At 27.8% G+C, this 25,170-nt stretch overlaps 1 protein-coding gene across 1 annotated transcript in view; it reads right to left on the reverse strand.

Moving 5' to 3' along the window:
• Positions 1-25,170, reverse strand: part of LOC111618246 (nuclear pore complex protein Nup155-like) — a 34,615-nt gene that overhangs the window by 1,407 nt on the left and 8,038 nt on the right. Inside the window, exons 8-33 of the mRNA XM_023359732.1 lie at positions 15,940-16,013; positions 15,722-15,813; positions 14,229-14,326; positions 13,990-14,142; positions 13,794-13,894; positions 13,545-13,712; positions 10,813-10,875; positions 10,598-10,739; positions 10,483-10,527; positions 7,877-8,042; positions 6,602-6,671; positions 6,415-6,527; positions 6,175-6,287; positions 4,473-4,606; positions 4,314-4,373; positions 4,103-4,234; positions 3,955-4,032; positions 3,676-3,872; positions 2,667-2,817; positions 2,491-2,595; positions 2,267-2,421; positions 2,053-2,182; positions 1,788-1,898; positions 801-921; positions 627-737; positions 11-251 (exon numbers count right to left, since the gene is read on the reverse strand). Coding sequence (XP_023215500.1) covers positions 11-251; positions 627-737; positions 801-921; positions 1,788-1,898; positions 2,053-2,182; positions 2,267-2,421; positions 2,491-2,595; positions 2,667-2,817; positions 3,676-3,872; positions 3,955-4,032; positions 4,103-4,234; positions 4,314-4,373; positions 4,473-4,606; positions 6,175-6,287; positions 6,415-6,527; positions 6,602-6,671; positions 7,877-8,042; positions 10,483-10,527; positions 10,598-10,739; positions 10,813-10,875; positions 13,545-13,712; positions 13,794-13,894; positions 13,990-14,142; positions 14,229-14,326; positions 15,722-15,813; positions 15,940-16,013 — 3,124 coding nt within the window. The remainder of the gene's footprint in view (positions 1-10; positions 252-626; positions 738-800; positions 922-1,787; positions 1,899-2,052; positions 2,183-2,266; positions 2,422-2,490; positions 2,596-2,666; positions 2,818-3,675; positions 3,873-3,954; positions 4,033-4,102; positions 4,235-4,313; positions 4,374-4,472; positions 4,607-6,174; positions 6,288-6,414; positions 6,528-6,601; positions 6,672-7,876; positions 8,043-10,482; positions 10,528-10,597; positions 10,740-10,812; positions 10,876-13,544; positions 13,713-13,793; positions 13,895-13,989; positions 14,143-14,228; positions 14,327-15,721; positions 15,814-15,939; positions 16,014-25,170) is intronic.

Consider the following 25,170-nt stretch of genomic DNA (forward strand, 5'->3'; position numbering starts at 1 on the left):
AACTGCTTACCTTTCAGACTGTGATATGGATTTTGGATTATCAACATATGTATTTAACAACTGACAAAGTACATGTAATAAATGCAGAGGTCTTTTAATATGTAATGAAGAAACTTTAGACTTGTATAATCTATGATATACATCTAATAATTGTGGTAAAGGAACTCCTATTGACAACAATGTGGTAAATGTCCATTTTACATCAAACTGTTCAGAACTTAATTTCTCTTCTAAATACCTAATTAAAAATGCTAGAAAAAAATTTTTATATATAAAACAATCAAATGTTTTTTTTTTATGTTTGACTATTATGTCTACTAATACTTATTAATAATTAACCAACTAAAGCTTAGTTGTTAACTTAAATATAACAAACAGCTAGGATGTCACCATATTACATGACATATAGAAAATATAACAAATCAAGAATATAGATCAAAAGTTATTTATACTGTGATCTCATTTCACTTTACTGATTTAGAAAATGTATCTCATGAATTATCATTACTAAAATTTTTAGATATATTTAATGGAAACTGAGTTTTGGTATTCCATTTTGAATAATGCAATCAACCTGCTAATAAATTATCTAACTTTAACTTTTACATAAAGAAAGAAAAACTCACCAAGAGGAAAATATTTCTGTGAAAGAATATAGATTTTTCCCAATGATTTCAATTTATTTGCAAGAACTTCCATTCTTGTTTGAGTAGTGTTATTAGCAGTGGCATTAATCTCTGAAATGATTTTCATTTTGTAAATAAATAGGTATTATTATATTTTTAATAAGTGAAACTTACCTCTATCTATTATCCTCTGCCATAAATTTTCGACTAGAGTAGGATCATAATGACCAGCACAGTGTATGATAGCAAGTTCACATTCGGGTAAATCAAAGGGATGAGCAAATTTTTCAAATAACTGAAATAGAAAAGTATATCCAATCAAATATCATTATAACTAAATATAATTAATTTCCATAGCTTCTGACTATTACTAAATTTATTATATATATATATTATTTATTTAAAAAACAAAAATCTTCCTGAATAGAAATTAATATATCTTCAATTATGGGAAGTGGGAAAGCTTAATCCCACATAATTCTCAATCTTTTTTTCTTGTTTGATTTGCCATGACAGCACAAAACTTTCACTATTTGTATATCATTAGGAAAGACCAAAAATAAAAATATTTTTCTACATTCTGACAATTTCTTAACATTAAATTGTTTTAGACTGCTTTAAGTCATCCTTTTTGGTAACTCCACATTGCATTCTATCTTATAGTTCCTCAATAGATAGCATTTTCTAATAAGAAAACTGCTCTAACAAGTTACATTCAGTAATACAATTTTTACATATTGCAGAGAAAGAATGTGTATATTTATTTATTTATTTATTTATATACTAAATATAAGAGAGAAAATAGTAATGAATAAAAGTTACTTTTTTTTGAGAATGCTGATATATATTTTGTCTCAAAAAAATATTTTAATACAATAAACCCACGACTTCTTGAATTTTATTAGCCTGTTTTATGTTTTTTAAGTTTATATATAAGATAATAGATGAATTTGTTACAATGAAAATATTATGAGTATAATATCTTTATTGTAATTCTCATGATTAATTATAATTTGTTTTCCCTCAAAACATAAATTTCTGTAATCCTTTTCATCTCAGTTTTCATTTATCAATATTCCAAACAGTAATAACAACATATTTTTTTTATAATTAAATCATATGTAATTCTATTATTTTAGAATTACATGATTTAGAACTTACTTCTGTTATATCTAATAAATCAGCATTCAACCTTGAAAGTGCATCTGGAACACCTCGCAAATCACTCCTTTGTTGAAGCATTTCAAATATTCTTTGTTGAATGCGAGCCACCTGAAATTTAAAATTTTATGAACATTTTTCATAAAATGAGTGCAAATGCTTTGTATAATCTATCACATTACTTCCTCAAATGGAATATAACAACAAACACTTTATGTGTTTCTATCAAAATTAAATAATATTAATTTGGCATAAAAAATCTTACTTCCATTTTTTCTTCAAGTTCATGCAAAAATTCTCCTTCACCTGATGCAGTTATTCTCATTTCTGAACTTTTAATGCACATAATTGCATGTGCAAGATATTGAATCCTTTGCTGAAGATTGATTTCAGTTCTTTTAAAAAAATTAATTAAATTGATAAATAAATATATATATGCAAAGATATGAAAATACATTAACTATTTCACAACAACATACCCATGTTTATCTGCAAGTTTTGCTAAAATTCTAGCTGCAGCAGCATAACTGTGATTCTTTTCATAATATTTCCACATTAAATCAATATAGGCTATATTATTAGGCTGTACACTATTACATCTTTTCAAATATCTTTCTAAATATGGTGATTTAATCTAAAAAAAATTTAGTATTGTAATAATTCACTTCAAACTATGTTAAGGCTTATACTTTCTAAAACAAACCTCCAATAATTTTTCCATTTGATGGCATTCAATTAACCAATCATACAATGCAACATGAAATAATTCATCACCACATTTTAATGCAATTTGAAAAGTGTGCTCCACCTATTAAAAAAATCTCATAATTTAACCCTAAACAAAATTAGCAGAGTAAATTTTATTTTTTAAATTCTTACATAAGATTTTGCTTCTTCTGGAGTCAAAAGAGAATAATCTTCACTTGCAGGAGGTCCAGGTGATTTTGGAACATTTGGAGCTTGAGGATGAGATGCTGTTATTGACAGTAATTGCCCCAAAACTTCCATGACAGATTTGTAACATTCCATTCTGTCAAAAACAAAAGAATTATGCATCTTCACATTTATTGCAACCAATTTATTGCAGTGTATGATTTGCAATATACACTACATACATAATCATATATCACAAGGGAAAATTTAGCCAAGAAATGTACATATCTCAAGTACAATTTCAAGAAAATTAAGTATTAATTATAAAAAGAAAGATTTATTATTTATTTTTAAATATTAGATATATTTGTGATTTTTATTTATTTGATTTTAAGAGTAAATTCTATATTGCAAATCAAATAGTTAAAGTAAAATTTGTTATAAATATGAAGACATTTAGAAATGAATGATCAAATATTAATTTCTTTTTAATTTTAAATCAAGTTAAGTAGTAGTAATTAATAAATAGCTATTATATTTCTATAAATAACATGTAAATAATTCTACAGGTAATTTTATTTACAAAATAATATATGTAACCTATTTCATTTTGGCAATATTAATATTTCTTTGACTGATTTACTTAAACAAAAAAAATTTTTTACAATACTTTTCCTTCAAACAATACATTCTTACATAATATAATTCAGATAAACATTATATATGATAACAACTTATATGTTTATATAACAGTAAACCCCCATATAACACTGTTGATAATTCTGTTTTATATGAATTCCATGTTGTACGAGTCACTTCACTTTTACAAATACATGAGCTGTTCACAGCCCGGCACATGTATTTGTAAAATCTAAGTGACTCGTACAACATGGAATTCATATAAAACAGAATTATCAACAGTGTTATAGGGGGGTCAACTGGTATATAATAAATAATGTATTAAGACAACACACATTTTACTTTAAATTTTATTCTTATAGAACAATATAAATACCTATTTAAATATGCCTGCAATCCTTGATTATCATCTGGTGGTTCTCCATTGTTGTAGTAATGTAAAGCTATATTTTGTGGATCTCTCTTCTGTGCTGCACTTAAACACAAATCAACTATGCCATCATAGTAATGAACTGCTTGAAATAATACACAAACAGCTCTTAAATTAAGTTGTGAACTTATTTGTTTGCATAACTGTAATTCAGATAATAATACAAACACATTTATCAATTAATATTTAGCAAAATTAAATAATTCATATTATAATTAAAGATACCTGAAGTGATTCTTTTAATATATTTTCTCTTTCTTGGTTATTTTGAATTGTCTTAGCTGAGAGAAGCTTTTCATGAGCCTAAATTAATTTAATAGTTAGCTTTTCCATATAATTAAATACATTGGAATAAACAAAAAAATATGTTTACCTTTGAAAAAAGTGCATCTTCATTCCTATATATAGAAGGACATACTTCCCTTAATCTATTACTTATTGCATCAGTTGTAGCATTATCATCCAAATATAAATTTATTAAAGCATTAACTAATGCAGTTGTAACCTTAAAAAATACATTACATAAGAATGTGATATTAAAAACTTTTTATTTATGTACTTAAATTCTAACAAAATATACATACTTCTTTTCCAGATATGATCAAATCTCTAAATATCATGGATTTAATTTGAGTTTTCAGTTCCTATATAATTATTGTTAATAAAAAATATTAAATAATTTCAATTAAAACTTTATTCTGAAATTGAGAAATTGTATTTAAATTATTACATCAGAAACTTACAGGTGTTAACAAATTTGATATTACATGGAACTGATGATCACACAAGACTTTCCAAAGGCCTAATACTTCACAAGTATAATGTATTAGCTGATGAAGATTAACAAGAGATGCTCTTTCTTGAATTTCAGCTTCAGCTTTTAAATATATCAAATTAAACAGACTTCTTAAAAAAATCAATCAACATGGCTAAAACAGATTATAGAAGCTAATAATTAACATGTTACTAAGAAAAACTAATTTTAAAACTTTATTTTACACTATCCCTTAACTTCCATGATAGATTATTTCCATGTAAATTGAGAATAACATTTATGCAGAAAATGGAGAGACAGTAAAAATATCTTGAAAAAAAACTAATAAAATATTAACAAAAATAAAATTTATTCTCTTTCTTCTTTGCTCGTTGATAAAGAAACAATTTTCCTTTTCTTTTATAGCTAAAAATCATGTCACTATCATGTCACTTTCATTACTAACATCTTTATTAAATAAATAAATAAAAACTGAAATGAAGATTTGATAGTTAATTAATCTCAATAAAATTCAGTATCAAGGTTTGTTTTTTTATTTCCACTTAATTTTTTATAAATTTCCTGAAATGAAGCTATGTTTAATGCATATGATGTAAAGTTTATATATAATACAAAATGCAGAATTCCACCTCTTTGAATAGGTAGATTGAAATAAGTGACATAATTGCAAAAATCATAATACTTAACCTTTCAGCAGTGGGTTAGTCAGGTATGGTGCTATTCCTATGCAGTGGAGAATAAACATGGGAAATTTTTAAAGTATTTTCACATGCGTTTTTTTTCTCATTACCATTTCGGAAAAAGATTTTGTAAACAGTTATGTCTAGTAAAGAAAAATCATCTTTTTTTATTGTTACATAATTCCTTTTTTATGTGAATTTTTTGCAGTAGTTTTTGGCGATAACCGCAAAAGAATTTTGCAGATATATGTCGTTCACCAGTACCACACGATTGCCCTTGACAGATATATCCGTCGGTCACTGCTGAGTGGTTAACATATGCCTAAGCTTTATTTTTTTCAATGAAATGCTTAATTTAAAAAAAAAAAAAAATACTGAATATTTTAGATGATTGTGTTAAACTTTATTGTGTAAAATGAAATTGTCATATTTTTCTGATAATGCTAAACCAAAATCATAAAGCTTGCTGAATGGTCAAGATGGTTAAGGACTCAACCTATCACTCTGGAGATCTGGGATAAAGTCTGGGTAATTGAAAAATTCCAGAAATTTTTTGGAGGTGATCTCTCCTGAAGCAGTCAGATGATAAGGGCATCATCTCTCACCACCTGGCTGTTCAATTGTGAGCTTGGCTAAATCCACGATTGGTGTGAAAAACAGCCCTCTTAGTGACCATAGGGTGAAAAAAGTAAAAACAAAAACCATGCAATTCAAGTATCATGTGAAATTAAGATTAGGTGTATATTATATATACAATGCTTAGTTATTATTAGTTCTTTCATTTTTTTTACTGTCACTTAATTTCGTTATAATTGACTTGAATTAAATTTATTGCAAAAAAAATCTAAAGATATGAAAAACTGATAAGTGCAAAGTTACTGTTAAAACTAATTGCTAACTTCTATAACTATTTTCCTGATTTGACTGTTAATATAAGAACAGAATGGTTATTGAAATATATTAAATTGGTTTTATATTAAACTTACTCACCTTGTGATTTCTTTTGTAATTGTTGTTGCATTTGATTGGCTTCTGATGGATTGAAGCAATCAGGACGAATGTAATTAAGAACACGTTGTGGTAGGTTTTGAATAGGATTGATACTTGAAAATATTAAAATATATTTATATTAACATCTTAAATCGTATTACTAAGAAATATAATTAAAAGAATAAACATAGAAAATTAAATTTAAAAACCAATAGCTATATTTTCTTAAAAACAACTCACTTTGAAGCTCCCATATTAACAGAAAATTGTGAATTATCTTGAACAAAATCTCTTAGTGCTTTTAATTTTTCTAAATAAATTGAAATATCTGTAGAATTTACATTGCTGGCAAGCTGAGGAAAAATTAAATCCAATTAAAGAATGAAATATTTTCTAATTGTTCTGTATTTCAAAAATTTACACATACAAATTCTCCAACTTCATTTTGTTCATTTTTAGAAGGAACATTAGAAACAATGTTTACATTCCAAATAGGTCTATTTAAAAATAAAAAATTTTAAATTTATTATATAATATTAATCAATAAAATTAATCATCATAAAATTTAATCTTTTATCCCATACTAACATATTTATTATTATTAATTCTATCGCATAAGACTAGTACAGTAGAACCTCGATTATCCGGATTAATTGGGGATGAAGAGAGTCCGGATAAGAAAAAATCCGGATAATCGAAACATATACTTTAATTTGTCTTTTAATGATAATACAACACGTTTTCTTTTCGATGACATATCGGTAATATTAAAAATAAATACTGTATTTAAATCGTGATCAAATTTTCAAGAAACAAACGTTCGTATTGAATTTGGACTACTACTGACCAACGCTAACAGACTACCTATTGTTTAAAAGGCCCTCTGGTGGCGCAAGAAGACGGATTTTATAAAATAAAAAGCAGTTGAAACTGCATTTTTATGAATAAAAATTTGATAAACTATTTATCGTTTTATGACGAGTAAAATTTTTTCGTCGCGTTCGCGGCTTTTAAGTAATGCATAAACCTTCGAGGCGCGAGGCCCTTCGGACCGCGAGGCATAGGCGGTGGCCCACGTCGTCCATGCCTTACGCCGCCCTTGGTCATAGAAATGATGTAATTTGAATATAAATTATTTATAAATACATATGTCAAGTTATATTTTTATTACGACATAAAACATATTTAAGAGTTCACGACCACTGTGCTGGGTGAGACGTTGTTGTAACAAAAAAAGTTATGCATTTCATCACGTACATAAACAGTATCATAATTCGCGAAGTGCAAATAAGCAAATTCGTAAAATTTTTGTTTACTTTGAACAATCCGGATAATCGAAAATCCGGATAATGGAGGTTCTACTGTACTATTATTATTCGATAATGATAGTAATAAATCATTTATTCCATAAAGTACGTCATAAACTGATATTTCTTCAGCTATACAATTCTAAGAGACTTTATTAATGCATGAATACCAAAATATTGAAGATTTTCTACCATGTTATAAATAACGTCAATAAAATTAATTGCTTCAATTTAAGAAATCAAAATTTTTGGATTAGCATTTTTAATTATTTATTGAATTATCTTCAAACAAAATGTTTATATTTGGATCAATAATTTTCAAAATTTTTAAAAACTGTTTACTTAAATTAAATATAAAATTTTGGATTATATTATAAGCAGTTTATAAGTATTACCTTAATATTCGTGAAAAATATAAAAAGAGACCATTATGTTTTCCCGAATAAACAATTTCTGGACCAGTAACTGGCATAGCACTTGTCTGTAAAGTACTCTGTGGTTGAAATGGTTGTTGTGAATGATCAAATGCTCCAACTGGCATTACTGGACTAACTGGAATAGCTGAATAATTAAATATATTTAACTATTAATACAATTATATCATTAAAAATAAAAAATAATAAATTAATTAATTATTCAACTTATGTTTTATTCATCTATTCATTCTATTGATACTTAAACAATACATAACATTTTATTTTTAAATTATGTATAAGTAATTTAAAACAAAATCTTTGCCATATATACAGAGAATTTTCTTTTCTTTTTCTCACTAACTTGTAAGTTTAAAAAGAGTATTTGTTTATCTATAAATTTCTTAAATTTCATTATTTATCTATTTAGTTGTTAAATTACATATGTAACATTTAACATTAGTTTAATAATTTTTCCAATAAATAATGTTTCTTTTGAAATTTGAAAATTTTGTATGTTAATGTTTGACATGCCATAAATTTAAGGAGCATAGTCTAGCTCAATGAAATGAGATTTTTTATGAAACATACTGGGATTGAAAACAAAAATTGACAGAGCTGTAGTTTTTGACTCAATAATTTTAATTGTAAAACAGATCTAGTAACTTCTATATTTTTCTAATCAAATATTTATCATCCTGCATAATTTGAATTACAAAACGCATTATTATATTTCATCAATAACAAAATTAAAAAGCTATTATAAAGCACAAAATTTATACATGAATTTAAATTAATATATATTAATTGGTTAGAATATTTGATATATTATCAAAAAGTGCAAGTTCAGATCTCATCTGAATAAAACAAGTTTTCTGTCTTAATTTCTTCTTTGGGTGAACACGTGATTTATGCAACAGTGTTTATTCTTTGAATGTTATTTTATTTTTACTATTATTATTATTAACAATTTCAGCTACTTAGCATACAGATTTTCCATTATAGATTCAATATTATATCAATCAACTCAAAGAATAAATTTAAATAATATTGTGAAGGCCTGACTGTCGTGTGGGGGTTTTGATTGGATGCGTAACATGTTATATTGTGGAAATAATGATGAAAGACATATGGCTTGTTGCGTGTTTGGTTGGGGTTCTCATGCGATAGTCGGATTTTCATCATATTTCTCCCGTTCTCACCCCATTACCCGAGGAATAGTCCCCGGATAATGAACTGCGTAATTCGTCCGTCAAGAAGGTCATCCCTAGGACGACGTCGTCCGAGGCGACCGCGGAAGAACTCCCCTCTCCCCGGGGCGTTTGTTTGTTTTTGCTAATTGGTCACACCGCAGACACCTTGTAAAAGAGTAGTCTCCTGCGGGTGTCCGGTTGACTGAGACGGACGGGTGTTCCTGTATTGAGAGTAGACAAGAGGTCACCTACAAGGGTCACCCGTACAGCGAGAACATTACCAAAAATGGTCAGTCATCTCCCCAGGTGATGACGAATTTAACATTAATTGGTCAAGCGATGTCTGCATTGTCGTCACCCATGACAGGGGAGACTGTCATAAATCAGGAGAAGTGACAGATTGCGTCAGAAGAGTCCCCGAGATTTCCCACGCTAAAAAAGTATAAAAGGGGAATGATCGGAGGTCTCGAGGCGATCATCGAAGAAAGAAGACTACAAGCGTCTACTCTGGAAGGACTTCAAGGTTTCTGATCGCCGACCTAAAGAGGTAAATACTTAGTTTGTTTTTACTTCACTCTCTCTCGGTATACTCGGGACTTAGAAATTATTGTCTCTCAACTTACTCGAGACTTAGAAAATTGTCGTTTACCGATATGCTCGAGACTTAGAATTTATTTATCTGTTCCTTTTGATAGGACTTAGTCATATTTTGTGTCGAGGACCTTCGATGGTCCCACTTATGGGATAGACAACATCGGTTGTCCGATATTGTCGCGACTCGGAATTATCGCTTACATATTGTTTAGAATTAATGTGAAATTTTAATGTATTTGTATTATTTTTAAGTTTATATTAAATATGTTATTAATAATTTAATGACTCTTGTTAAGTACTACCGACATCTCATCATGACTTCATTACGCCTCCCACTCCTTTAGCCCTCCTATAGCCATTTCCTGACAGCCAAGCTGGTAAGTGGGGAGAAGCTCGCCGCTTCAGCCCCCTCGGTTAGCACAATATAGATATGAACACAACAGAAAAGAGATATCAGCACATCATCTATTATCTCAAAAGTATACTTAAATTTAATTAATTAGAAAATTTTTATAAAATATTTTCAAAATTATCTGCAATTAACAATCAGTTAATGATGACTTTTCTTCTTATAAATGTATTAATATTAAAAACAATTACATACTGTATTAATATAAATAGAAACAAAATGATTGTTGTAGTACATTCTAAGTAAAAGTAAAACCCACTACTTTTCAAAATGATTTTAAAATATGTTTTAAGTTCATTAAAAAATTAATTTTGTTAATTATTAAAAATTAACTTAATCAAATGTAAACTAGAAAATTATGAAAATATTTCATAAGTGTCTTTTTTTTTTACCTGGTGAAGTAACCGGATTTCCAACAGCTGGTGTACTAGACCAAACTTGGGGAAAAATAAACAATTTAATATTTAATCAGAACTTTCAACAATGTTTTAAGATAAGGAAATATACCTTGTCCTGCTGTTCTACTACCTAAGCCATATAATGGACTATGTGGAGTCATTACTGGATTCTGGGGACCCGTTGCTGCAGGAAAAGTGATGTGTGGTTCTCCTCCGTATCGAAAAAAAGCAAGTGTAGCCCAATTTGCAACCTAAAAATCAATTTACTTTTAATGTTAGAATCTAAAACTAAAAATTTTTATACAAATTAAAATTATTAATTACCTGTTTATCTTGTGGTAAATTTGAACATGCAAGAATTAAACAAGTAGCACAGGCTTGAGTTTCCTAAATATTTATTCATTTAAAGTTATATACACATATTAAATAAAATTAGAAAAAATTATATAGTTATTTTAAAGTATCAATTACCCATTCTGTAATGTAACAAAGTGTATAAATAGAAAAACAATATATCTGATAAGTTCAAAGACAACTATTCTTGATCATAAAGCAATTATGTATTTAAAGAAATAAAACTTTGAAATTAATATAAATTCAAACACAAATTTGAATTTGTGTTTGAATTTATATTAAAATTAATTAAGATAAAATTAAGATAAAATTAATGATGTGTAATGACAAACAAACCAATAATAGACAAAATTAGTAAAACAAGTACATTCTTTATTTGAAAAGGAGAAGCTAGACATGTCTTGGCCATTATTGGTACAAGGGGATAAATGCAATACCAAAAATAAAAAATGTGTACATTAACAATCATATAAACACAAGTAAATATCTGCAGAAAAAAAATTAATTCTCTGCAGATATTTACTTGTGTTTATATGATTGTTAATGTACACATTTTTTATTTTTGGTATTGCATTTATCCCCTTGTACCAATAATGGCCAAGACATGTCTAGCTTCTCCTTTTCAAATAAAGAATGTACTTGTTTTACTAATTTTGTCTATTATTGGTTTGTTTGTCATTACACATCATTAATTTTATCTGTCAATTTGACTATTACATGAGCTTAGAAATAATTTCTCAGTCATTTCAACCATCATGCAATCAATTTTGTTTTTCTATGAAATATTTGTTATTTTATATCATATAACTGCATTAATATTATACATGCTAAAAATAACATGTACAGTATATGCTTATTAATTTGGGGTTGTGTGACAAAGTTTATTTATAACATTGCTTTAGATAAAAAAATAATAATGGATCTGAAAGAATAGATGTATATAAAAGAAATACTGAAAGAAGAAATCAGTGAATCTGACAATGAAAGTGAATTAAAGGATGACTACATAGTGGAAAATGAGTATAATTCAGATAACAATGAATTCAAATAAACTTTCAGAGGCAAATAAGAAAATTTGAAAAGTCATGCAACACATAAGTAAAAATTTGACTGCTATACAAAAAATATATATTCCACAATAAAAAATGGAGTGTATAATTAGCTTTAAATAAAGGGACATATCATAAGTTATTGTGCATATAGTTCTCCAAAAACCAAACATCTGGCTACAGTTGACTGCAATATCTGCATACCCTTGCTTGTATGTAGCCAAGCCATATTCTGAACTATAGTGCTATGTCAATTATGTTTTGTTCTCAAAAGTATATATCAATCTTTCCATTCCAATAGAGTAAGGATAATCTCCCTGTAAGCATAACATTTTTAGAGATTCCATTCAAATATTTGAATGAATTTATCAGTGTGCTATTTTTTTTTACAGAATTCAAAGTTTTGAGATTCCAAACTCTGGAGGTAGCAAGCTTCATCTCAGATGCTTTGTTATATAACAGAATAAGTGACTAGTATATAAACTAATATTTATACTATCATATTAGGAATCTAGTTATGTATACTAAGCAATAAAAACCAATAGCTATTAAACAGTAAAACAATCAAAGAATTTGTCAATTCCAATTCTTTTATTGTTTATTATTTTCTTATTACTGTAAACATATTTTCTCTTCAAAAATATTTTTCAAAAATAAAATAGCAAATAAACAATCAGATAATATCAAAATTGTATACAGTATGTCGTTTTGGTTATTCCTAAAAATGTTTTACAATATAATAACACCTACTTTTGCTGTAATTTATCATTATGAAAACAAAAGTGTTTCAAGTTCAATACAATCACAAAATACAAAAAAATGTATTTCAAATCACTCAAGTTTATATTTTAATATTAATTAATGCAAATATTAAAACGTTTTAAATTATTATTTTACTTCATAATTTTTCTTTCTTATTTTCTCATTAACAAATGTCTCAAATGAATCTAATAAAAACACTTTATTAATGAAACTGTTTTAATTTTAAATGTATTTTATTAAAGGTTAACTAATGATTTTTGATAATCATTTAATTTTTCTTATTTTAAATTTAATAAACAAGATATATATAAAACATACTTTNAAATGCAGATATTTAGCCTTAAAATTCAAAAAGAATCCATGACGTCAATCGCATTCGAATTCGTTACGCGCTTTCTAATCTCCATAGAAACGGCAACAATTGCTGTTTCTATGGAAACGCGTATTGTTGCAACACGATTTTGCGTCACTTTGCACGTTTTTCGCTTGCCGAACGGACGTGTGCGCTCTTTGCTCTGGTTTTTGCTGTGTTTTTTTGTCTTTTTCAGTGTTTTCTGCTACCCGAACGTGGTTTTAAGAAGACTTGTGGACGCCGACGTTACACCAAGTAAGATTTTAATTAGAATTTTGCTAGCGTTAAGATTTTATCTTCGTTTCGTTTAGTCCAACTTTCGGAGACGACATCGGCCGACTCGAACTTTGCATACTTGCGTTTAAATCTGCCGTCGCTTGTGTTTTTCGTTTGAATTACCATCCGAAACGCACCTCTTTCGACTTTTAAACCAGACGTCACATTGGAAAGCGACCGAAGTGTCGAAAACGACGGACGCAAAGGATTAAGTATTTGCTCATTGGTTTAATTTCGTAATTAATTAATTTAAATACTAGAGCTGAAAGCAAAACAAATTGTCTAGGATATTCCATATGCTGTGTTACCAAAAGTGGTGGTTCAGTATAAACATTTATGTTATTAAAAACCATTGGACAAAATGGTTTCGGTGGCTGCAAAATAGGAACTTCAGCCATTGCCCATGTTCTGCCAGTAATGGGAAGAATAGTCTGTAAATTTCAAAAACAATAATTATTCTAGTGAAGAATTATCAAGGTATTTTTTTAAATTTTGAAAGTAAGAAATTTTACATGAATTTCCATTAAAATTGGTTGAAATGGAAATGTATCATTGCTCATTGCCCAAAGAATATCACTGTCATCATTTCTTGCTGATGCTAATAATGCTGTACCTATTTAAATTAAATTCCATCAGCAATTTTAATGCAATATCAAATTTTTAAAATACATTAATTAGAAATATTAAAATTAAAAAGATAAATTCTACCTTTTCTATAATGTGCAAGATGAACATTTGATGGTCGATCAGGAGGAGCATTGGCAGAAAATCCCGGAGGAAGCCTTACGTGAAGAAGAGAAAGTGTAACAGGTCGAATTTCTGGATGAATAAGTGATGTTGTAGTGAAATAGAGCCGAACACCTAAATTTATATCAAAGATTATTAATATATGCTTATGAAGTAAAACAAGTAAAAATTCCAATTCAATAATTAAATAAAAATAAAACCTGTTTGGGTAATGGCAACTAGATGAACTAAAAATGATTCTGGTAGCTCTACAGAACTAATATGAACAATTGGATGAAAGTGTGATCTGTCTATAGTCCTGTAAATTAATGAATGATCAAAATAATTCCCTTAAACTTTGTTATTTAAATTAATTTTTACTTTAAATTTTTAGATAATTCATTAATTGATAAATTATATATGTTCAAACAAATATATCTCAAGAAATTCAAAGTGAATTACGATAAAGCATTTCTAAGTAAAAAGTGCTTGATTTTTGTTTGATGAACATGGTCACATAATAACAAAGTATATTTTGTCTTTATTAAAAATGTTTTGATAATATCATAAGTTATCTAATTTACTAAAACACCAAATTATAAAAGTATGTCAATCAAATTTCTTGTTGAATATTGTATTCATTCAAGAAGAATTAAACATCATTCTTAAATCAGAATATATATATATATTCTGATTTAAGAATGATGTTTATATATATATATATATATAAACATCATTCTTATATAATACATCACCATATATATACATATCATATATATATATATGGTGATGTATTTACAAACTAATTTGTAAACAAATTTATTTACAACTAAAGTTTGTTTTTAAAATCAATATATTTTCAGATTATTTTAATTTATCAATATTTAATACTTTGACAATTATAAAAAGATTTTAATTAAATTAAGTGTTTTATAAAAAATGCATAGTCAATAATTTATGTTTGATAAATAAAATTATTATTCACTTTTGCCAAAACTATCTTTAACAAATCTAGTACAAATGTTTGCTTTCTACTTTCATTAAACCAATAACCAGATTATTTAGGGACTCTTTCAAAACATACAATTAATTAAATTCTCTAAAAAATGAAAATTCCATAATCCAACAATGAGAAACAGATTCAAATTTAATACTTTTCATTTATCAGAAGCATTTTCAAATAATTTTGGTCCCTCATCTGCATTCTGTTGTTTTAAAACAACAAAATATATCAACTGATTTGTTTAAATCAAAAATTTATCTACACAAAAATACTTTAACAGAACCAAATCCAAAAAGTAATTTTGTGGTTATTTGTATCCTATTAAGTGGAATCTTAAGAGCATAGTAGTAAATACAGTATTTTTTGGAAACTGTAATTCTATTTGATCCTATATTTTAATCTGTTTTTATTATAATAACTTAGCCTTATAGGTATATGGTGATATCATCTTGCAATAAATTTAATACTTATATTAAATTTAAACTTTTAAAAGATTTTATAAATAGTCCATAAATAATCCTAAGTTTAGTTTAATATATAATTATGACTATAATTTTTATTTGTTTTCTATACAATTAGACAAAAATAAATAATTTGGATACTAAACCAATGTTATATAAAATTCTATTACTATTAATGTAATTTAAGATGGAACTTATATGTAACTTTGTAATAATTCATTTTATCTTAAAAATATGAAAACCAATTTACTTTGCAATATGTACAGCTTGTTCAACTATTGCATTCTGAGAAAGGCCAGTAACTCTGCTTGTTTGTTTGCCATCATTTCCCAAGTCAAACACCTTAAAAAACATTATATATTTAAACACATGTAAACATTCATTTTACAATAATAATTATTGATGTTTCAATTTTAATGACAATATAAATTGCCAAATTTTAATTATAAATATATAATTATAATTTACCTGAATTCCTCCTTTCTCAGATCTAGTATATAAAATATATCTGCTATTATCTATTTCAATTTGTACAATGGGATCTAAAATTTAAATCTTTCATTTATTACACTATGAAATATAAATATTTTTTTTTTATTCAGTAATTTCATTTATAACAAGTAAAATTTGTTTATTTGTAATATTGAAACGGAAATCATCTTAATAGAATCCTAAGGTAATAATATTCATAAAAATATTTTAAATTACATAAATTTTTATTTTATCATTTTATTTTTAACATTGCATTTACATAAATATTTATATACAGACCAGATTGTATCAAGATTTTAATACAGACCGTACCAAAGGCATATATTTTGTATGCTAATTTTATAATTTTTTGCTTAGTAATAACAATATAAAAAAATATATATTTTTTTTACATGTTTTGAATGTGGTTATTAATATTGTTACACACATATATATATATATATATATATATTAGATTAGCTTAATCTTGAAATTTGTCTTTCGTTATAAATTGTACTAATAAGTAATAAACATGGATACGAATATACAAGAGAATATCTGCATGAGTTGTTTCTTAAGACCTTGCTGGATGATGTCGCGCATCTTCGGATTAGAGCCATTCTACATATGTAACTGTAAAACAGATATTGCCATTTTGTATAACGAACAATTGAAAAATACTTATATTAAGTGTATAAAAGTTATTTTATGGATATATTCTTATTTCCTGTTGTTGCATTCAATACCGGGTTTCAGAGATTATACGATTTGTAAAGGCTGGTTTGATGATGTCGGTACTGAAAATACAACAATGAATGCTGCCTTCGGGTTACTATTTGCAGGTTATTCAATGTGTTTTAGTTTTCTCCGAAACAATAAATTCAGATTACTACAAAATGGATTAAAAACGAATATTTCCGACAAAAAATGATAGACGAAGATAATTCCACAATGAGAAAAATATCCCTAATCATTGCTTTCATTGTGATGACGACTGTATCTGGTTTTCAATTGCTTAATGTATTTCTGTATTATCCCGCTATGTAGAGAAGACAGTATTTCGAAGGAGAAGCTATTCTGTGTTGCGTTGAAATTGCTTTGAGTGTAATATTTTGCATCGGAGGATTTGGATATGGAATGCTGTCAGGTGTATCAGTATTGTTCGTCGCTCAGAAAGAATTCGAACGTCTTCAGAATGAACTATTTGAAATAAAGAATAATAAATTTCTGCCAAATAAATTAAATAAATTTATGTAACATCACGAAGAACTGTGGATATTTGTTAACCAGTTAAATACAAAGTTCGATTACGTGTTATGCTTCGTTTATTTTGGTTGTCTCTTCTTCACAAGCTTTTGCTTTTATGAATATTTATTTATAGAAATGAAGGAATCAATGCAATATATATTTTTAGCAATGTCCTTAGTTTGTACATTAATCTGTGCATATTGTGGATGTTTAATGTGCTGTATTGCATTCACGGTAAATGTTATTCATGCTTTATCCTTTCTAGTGATTTAATTATAATTTATACTACTTTTTTGGTTTTCCGCCATTCTGGCACTTAGAGGGCTTCATGTTAGTAAACCCTTTATGGATTCGGCCCGAGCTCACAATGGGGTTTCTCCCTAACCGCTCGGCCATTTGGCCGTCATAATTCCTACTGCTGTCGTTAGATGCTTTTGATTATAAATATTATGTATTATGTACTGTTAGAATGATATTGCATTGTATTCATTTTGTTACTCTTATTGTCTAGATGGAGAATGATTTTCAAGATATTCGTCAATTTGCTGTAAGCAAGTTAAAACTGGAGCAGAAACTAAAGGTACAGTTTATGTTATTTATGAATTTTTTTCAAATAAATTGAACTTTTGCGATATTTCTTAAGTTTGAAAAATAATACTCATTTATTTATGATATCTGGAAAAATATATTATGTTCAGTTGAATAATTACTTTGTTTCCAAAATTTTATCCATGTTATAGCATGGCACCTGTTAGTTTACGTAACGAACTGACAAATATGCCATGTATAGAGATGATTTTACTTTTCCACGGATATGTGCATGATGATTGAATTTAAAGACAAAGATGGATTTTCCTACTATGTTTCTATTAAGTTAATTCTTACTAAGTGCTAATTAAAATACAATCAGTGCCTAAAACATTCTTTGCTTTTCTATGTCTTTAAAGTACAAACATTTCAATGGACAGAAAATTAGAGAAGACAAATTACGCCATTTACTGGTTCATCCGTGTCTCGTTTAAAACTGGTTTTACCGAATATTTTTTACTTTACATATTTATTTATAGAACTAAATTGTGTTAGTATTTCTTTTATAATATTTTCTTCAATTTGATTTTTTGTTATCTTCTGTTCTTTCTCGTGTTTTTCCAGATTCTTAACTTCATGAAAAGATTCGGAAATGTTTCGTTGTGTATTACGATGGGTGGATTCTTCGTCGTCATCAAAAAATTCCTTCTAAAGGTTGTCATTCTTGTGGTTTTGTAAATAATCTTTAAATTTCATTCAATAAAGATAAAAATTTTGCATATAATTACATATAATTGCATATAATTATATTATTTTTCAGATGTCGAAAACCATGCAATCTATTTTTCCTGGTCTTTTCAAGTTAAAAAACGCATCGAAGTTGAAGAAAGAATGCGACAACAACTTTTTTCGCAATTATTCTTCTTATAATTGAAAGTATAAAATGAAGGAAGTGCGAAATTTTATAAATGGAATGCTCGAACGTTTATAATCGAAGTAATAAAATGAAGAGACGAGTAAATTTTTCACGATTCTGTTGTCAAGGTGTGCCTATTCTTCACATTTAAATTCAGACGTGAAGAATATGTTTTCAAAATAAATATTGAAAAAACAAAATAATGTTAACTTGTATAAAACCTCGTGAAACATCATAGTTTATTCATATAATCAGAGAAAGCAATATAAATTATTACAAAAAGGCATAATGGNGGATTAGTCGTATTTTTCCCGCCATTTTCATTCTAAACTGTATTATCATTATATATTTTGACAGCTAGCATTTTAAGGCTTATTTGTAAAAAATTTTGTTTGATTTTGTGCAATTGTTTATTTTTTGCGTCCTATCAAATATGGAAGATCAAAAGCAGCATTTTCGGCATATTTTGCTCTTTTATTACCGAAAAGGTAAGAATGCTGTTCAAGCGAGAAAAAAATTGTGAGACATGTATGGAGAACATGTATTGACAGTGCCAAAACTGGTTTACAAAATTTCGTTCTGGCAATTTCAATACTGAAAACGCACCATGTTCTGTATGGCCAGTTGAAGCCAATGAAAACAAAATAAAGGTACTGATTGAAGCAAACTGCCGAATAACAACACGTGAAATCACTAAGAGATTAAATTTGTCAAATTGAACTGTTTATGATTACTTGAAACAAATTGGTTTCGTTTCAAAGCTTGATATATGGGTTCCATATGTTCTTAAAGAGAGATGCTCTCTTTGGTGGAATTTTAAGAAAATTTTTTTGGAGCTTTTAACAGACAATTTAACAATTGATTCGAAAGTGTACTGCCATCAAGTAAACAAATTGACAAAAACAAATCATCAAACAAAAAAGACGGCCAGAATTGATCAACAAAACAGGTGTAGTGTTTTACCACGATAATGTCAAATTTCACACAAGTTTGGTAACTCGTCAGAAACTGTTATAACTTAGATGGGACATGCTTCACATCAACCATATTCGCCAGATCGAGCACACTCAGATTATTACTTGTTCTGGTCTCTACAAATTTTTTTAACTGTAAGACATTTACTTGAAATGACAATGTCAAAAATCACTTGGATCAGTTTTTTGTAAGCAAAGATCAAAACTTTTATGAATGTGAAATCATGCTACTACCAGAAATGATTACAACAGCTATTTGACCAAAATGATCAATATATAATTCAATAAAATATTTATTTATTATAAAAAAATATTGTGTTTTTTTCCACAGAAAAAAAATGAAATTACTTTCTGAACAACCCAATACTTTCAAAAATCGCATTGATAAACTAGTTCAATGGTTCCCAATTAGTGGTACACGTACCCGTGGGGGTACGTGAATTTGCATGAAGGGGTACACGTGGTAATCTAAAATTGGTCAATTTGAAATTTAAATGCATGAGATGAAGCAATAAAAAAAATAATGGGTGGACCATCAAAAATTTGGCAATTTACAACATGATGTGGAATGCAAAAATTCATTTATTTATAACTAAAAATATTTTCGAAATTTCATCAAAAAAATTCATTGATGACAATACCTAAATGAAATTCTTGTGCAAGAAACAAAAATTGTACAATTAACACAAATTGTGTTAATTGTACAATTATCATTATCATCATGTCAGCGAAGTGGCAATAAAATATTTTCTACCATTTTGCACTACATACCTCTGCAAGAGTGGATTTTCATCCATGACAAACATGAAAACTAAACATTGTCACTGACTTCAACTTGAAGATGACTTGAGACTGAAGCTGACCAAAAAGCTACCAGATTTTATTGTGCACATTTGTCACATTAAAATTAAATAATCTTATGTTATTTTCATTATTATTAGAATTGTATTTTAAAGGTAATAAATGTAAAAAAAACTTATTCTATTTATCACTTGCTGGCTACCCACAGCTTCGCCCGCATTATATTAAATTTTCTCGTGGGAATAAGATATTTTCTCGCAGTAAAATGTAGCCTATGTCCATCTCCAACGTGTAAGCTATCTCTGTGCTAAATTTTATTAAAACCTGTTCAGCGGTTTAGATGTGAAAAGATGACAGACAGAATTACCTTTGAATTTATAATATTAGTATGGATTAATATGAATTTCTGCTATAAGGGGTACGCGAGTTTGAGCTCTTTCTCGAAGTGGTACGCAGGAAGAACCACTTAACTAGTTAAATCCCTATCAGACATGGAATTTTATGGCAATTCTGTAAGCCCATCTTTAATAAAAAAGTATTGCAGATCATTTTTTTTATGCCAATTTTCAATCTTGCATTATGGATTGTCCATCTGGTCAATGGGTGATCCTTTCCTTTTACACAAGATTACTTCTGCTATTAATAAGATATACCTCATGTTTAACAAAATGTGTAATCTGCCTTTCATTATTGACTCTAATATTGCTAAAATTCACCTGGGCTTCTCATCTTTCTTTGAGAGAATTAAATATTTTGAATATATTACAAGTATTTTAACGACCTTATTTATCAAAATTGATATTCACTTCAAATTCCATCAAGAAAACTTCACTCATTTACTTATGTTTCTACTCCTTTTTATTGTCTAAATCAGTAATTTCCAAAGTAGGCACTACTGCCCCCCTGTGGGTGGTGTGTAAATCTAGGGAGACAAAAAAAAGTGGGTGGCAGGGGGCATTGGAGGCAGGGTATTGAATGGTGACCATAGGCAAAGGTTGAGGTACCTGACAACCTTTCCTCTGTTAAACAGGTAAGAAGAAACACTGCATTTAATGGTTTTCAGATGTTGAGAACAATGTGTGGTAGGGACACAAAGTGTGAGGTTCATGGAAAAGTTTCCTTAAAAATACTTCCAAGCCTTTCTCACAAAAAGGAAAATGGGTTAGAGGGCACTGGGATACAGTTGGGGTGAGAGATTGATAAAGTTTGGGAATCACTGGTCTAAATCTATCCCAGCAATCTTTCTTCTACTGTATATTGCAAAATCTTAATAATTTTGATGAATTTTTACATCTTGATCTTAATTTTAAATTTAAAAAAGTGCTTTATCTCTTTTAAGATTTGTTCCCTGTTTTTAATTTATTTTATATTTTGTTTTGTTTGTTTTTGTTTTAAAGGGTGTTATTTGTTTTTATCATATTGATTTTGTAGGGGAGCAGAAATCAAATGTCTATCCAGACTTTTCCTGTAAATTTAATGAAAATAAATTCGAAAAAATTCATATTTTTATTCCAGAATGTAAAAAGAAATAAATAAAGATATAACAATTATAATGACTTGATCTTTAACAGAGAAACTGCAATACTTAACTACAAATATAAATTTTAATTAAATAGAAAAAAAATAGNAATTTGTCAAATTGAACTGTTTATGATTACTTGAAACAAATTGGTTTCGTTTCAAAGCTTGATATATGGGTTCCATATGTTCTTAAAGAGAGATGCTCTCTTTGGTGGAATTTTAAGAAAATTTTTTTGGAGCTTTTAACAGACAATTTAACAATTGATTCGAAAGTGTACTGCCATCAAGTAAACAAATTGACAAAAACAAATCATCAAACAAAAAAGACGGCCAGAATTGATCAACAAAACAGGTGTAGTGTTTTACCACGATAATGTCAAATTTCACACAAGTTTGGTAACTCGTCAGAAACTGTTATAACTTAGATGGGACATGCTTCACATCAACCATATTCGCCAGATCGAGCACACTCAGATTATTACTTGTTCTGGTCTCTACAAATTTTTTTAACTGTAAGACATTTACTTGAAATGACAATGTCAAAAATCACTTGGATCAGTTTTTTGTAAGCAACGATCAAAACTTTTATGAATGTGAAATCATGCTACTACCAGAAATGATTACAACAGCTATTTGACCAAAATGATCAATATATAATTCAATAAAATATTTATTTATTATAAAAAAATATTGTGTTTTTTTCCACAGAAAAAAAATGAAATTACTTTCTGAACAACCCAATACTTTCAAAAATCGCATTGATAAACTAGTTCAATGGTTCCCAATTAGTGGTACACGTACCCGTGGGGGTACGTGAATTTGCATGAAGGGGTACACGTGGTAATCTAAAATTGGTCAATTTGAAATTTAAATGCATGAGATGAAGCAATAAAAAAAATAATGGGTGGACCATCAAAAATTTGGCAATTTACAACATGATGTGGAATGCAAAAATTCATTTATTTATAACTAAAAATATTTTCGAAATTTCATCAAAAAAATTCATTGATGACAATACCTAAATGAAATTCTTGTGCAAGAAACAAAAATTGTACAATTAACACAAATTGTGTTAATTGTACAATTATCATTATCATCATGTCAGCGAAGTGGCAATAAAATATTTTCTACCATTTTGCACTACATACCTCTGCAAGAGTGGATTTTCATCCATGACAAACATGAAAACTAAACATTGTCACTGACTTCAACTTGAAGATGACTTGAGACTGAAGCTGACCAAAAAGCTACCAGATTTTATTGTGCACATTTGTCACATTAAAATTAAATAATCTTATGTTATTTTCATTATTATTAGAATTGTATTTTAAAGGTAATAAATGTAAAAAAATCTTATTCTATTTATCACTTGCTGGCTACCCACAGCTTCGCCCGCATTATATTAAATTTTCTCGTGGGAATAAGATATTTTCTCGCAGTAAAATGTAGCCTATGTCCATCTCCAACGTGTAAGCTATCTCTGTGCTAAATTTTATTAAAACCTGTTCAGCGGTTTAGATGTGAAAAGATGACAGACAGAATTACCTTTGAATTTATAATATTAGTATGGATTAATATGAATTTCTGCTATAAGGGGTACGCGAGTTTGAGCTCTTTCTCGAAGTGGTACGCAGGAAGAACCACTTAACTAGTTAAATCCCTATCAGACATGGAATTTTATGGCAATTCTGTAAGCCCATCTTTAATAAAAAAGTATTGCAGATCATTTTTTTTATGCCAATTTTCAATCTTGCATTATGGATTGTCCATCTGGTCAATGGGTGATCCTTTCCTTTTACACAAGATTACTTCTGCTATTAATAAGATATACCTCATGTTTAACAAAATGTGTAATCTGCCTTTCATTATTGACTCTAATATTGCTAAAATTCACCTGGGCTTCTCATCTTTCTTTGAGAGAATTAAATATTTTGAATATATTACAAGTATTTTAACGACCTTATTTATCAAAATTGATATTCACTTCAAATTCCATCAAGAAAACTTCACTCATTTACTTATGTTTCTACTCCTTTTTATTGTCTAAATCAGTAATTTCCAAAGTAGGCACTACTGCCCCCCTGTGGGTGGTGTGTAAATCTAGGGAGACAAAAAAAAGTGGGTGGCAGGGGGCATTGGAGGCAGGGTATTGAATGGTGACCATAGGCAAAGGTTGAGGTACCTGACAACCTTTCCTCTGTTAAACAGGTAAGAAGAAACACTGCATTTAATGGTTTTCAGATGTTGAGAACAATGTGTGGTAGGGACACAAAGTGTGAGGTTCATGGAAAAGTTTCCTTAAAAATACTTCCAAGCCTTTCTCACAAAAAGGAAAATGGGTTAGAGGGCACTGGGATACAGTTGGGGTGAGAGATTGATAAAGTTTGGGAATCACTGGTCTAAATCTATCCCAGCAATCTTTCTTCTACTGTATATTGCAAAATCTTAATAATTTTGATGAATTTTTACATCTTGATCTTAATTTTAAATTTAAAAAAGTGCTTTATCTCTTTTAAGATTTGTTCCCTGTTTTTAATTTATTTTATATTTTGTTTTGTTTGTTTTTGTTTTAAAGGGTGTTATTTGTTTTTATCATATTGATTTTGTAGGGGAGCAGAAATCAAATGTCTATCCAGACTTTTCCTGTAAATTTAATGAAAATAAATTCGAAAAAATTCATATTTTTATTCCAGAATGTAAAAAGAAATAAATAAAGATATAACAATTATAATGACTTGATCTTTAACAGAGAAACTGCAATACTTAACTACAAATATAAATTTTAATTAAATAGAAAAAAAATAGTTAAAATTATTAATAATTTTCAAAATAATTAGTTATTTATTAAAAATCTAAGTTATTACAAAGATTCAAAATCTAGTGGAAAAAATTTAATCTGTTAATAAACAAATGAAGGCAAAGTATTGAATTAAATTGCTTTATAACATATTAATATTTATTTGGAATCTAGCTTTGTTGTACAAATTAATAGTAGTTTAAAATTAAGACTATGCATGCAATTCAATTATTATATCATAGTAAAACTTCTAGTTTGTAGCAAAGCTAAATTATTAATAATATCCATAAAATTATATAATAGTGCCACATGACATTGCATAAAAATTCAAATCTAATGATGAAATTTTAAAAACATATTTATCATCATCTAATGAATACAGAATTATCATTTTATTTAAAAGAATAAAAATTTTGTCATTAATTTATATAGATTTTTAGACA

Source organism: Centruroides sculpturatus, unplaced genomic scaffold, assembly GCF_000671375.1.
Source record: "Centruroides sculpturatus isolate CEXI.00-Female unplaced genomic scaffold, Cexi_2.0 scaffold154, whole genome shotgun sequence".
Taxonomy (NCBI): Eukaryota; Metazoa; Arthropoda; class Arachnida; order Scorpiones; family Buthidae; genus Centruroides; species Centruroides sculpturatus.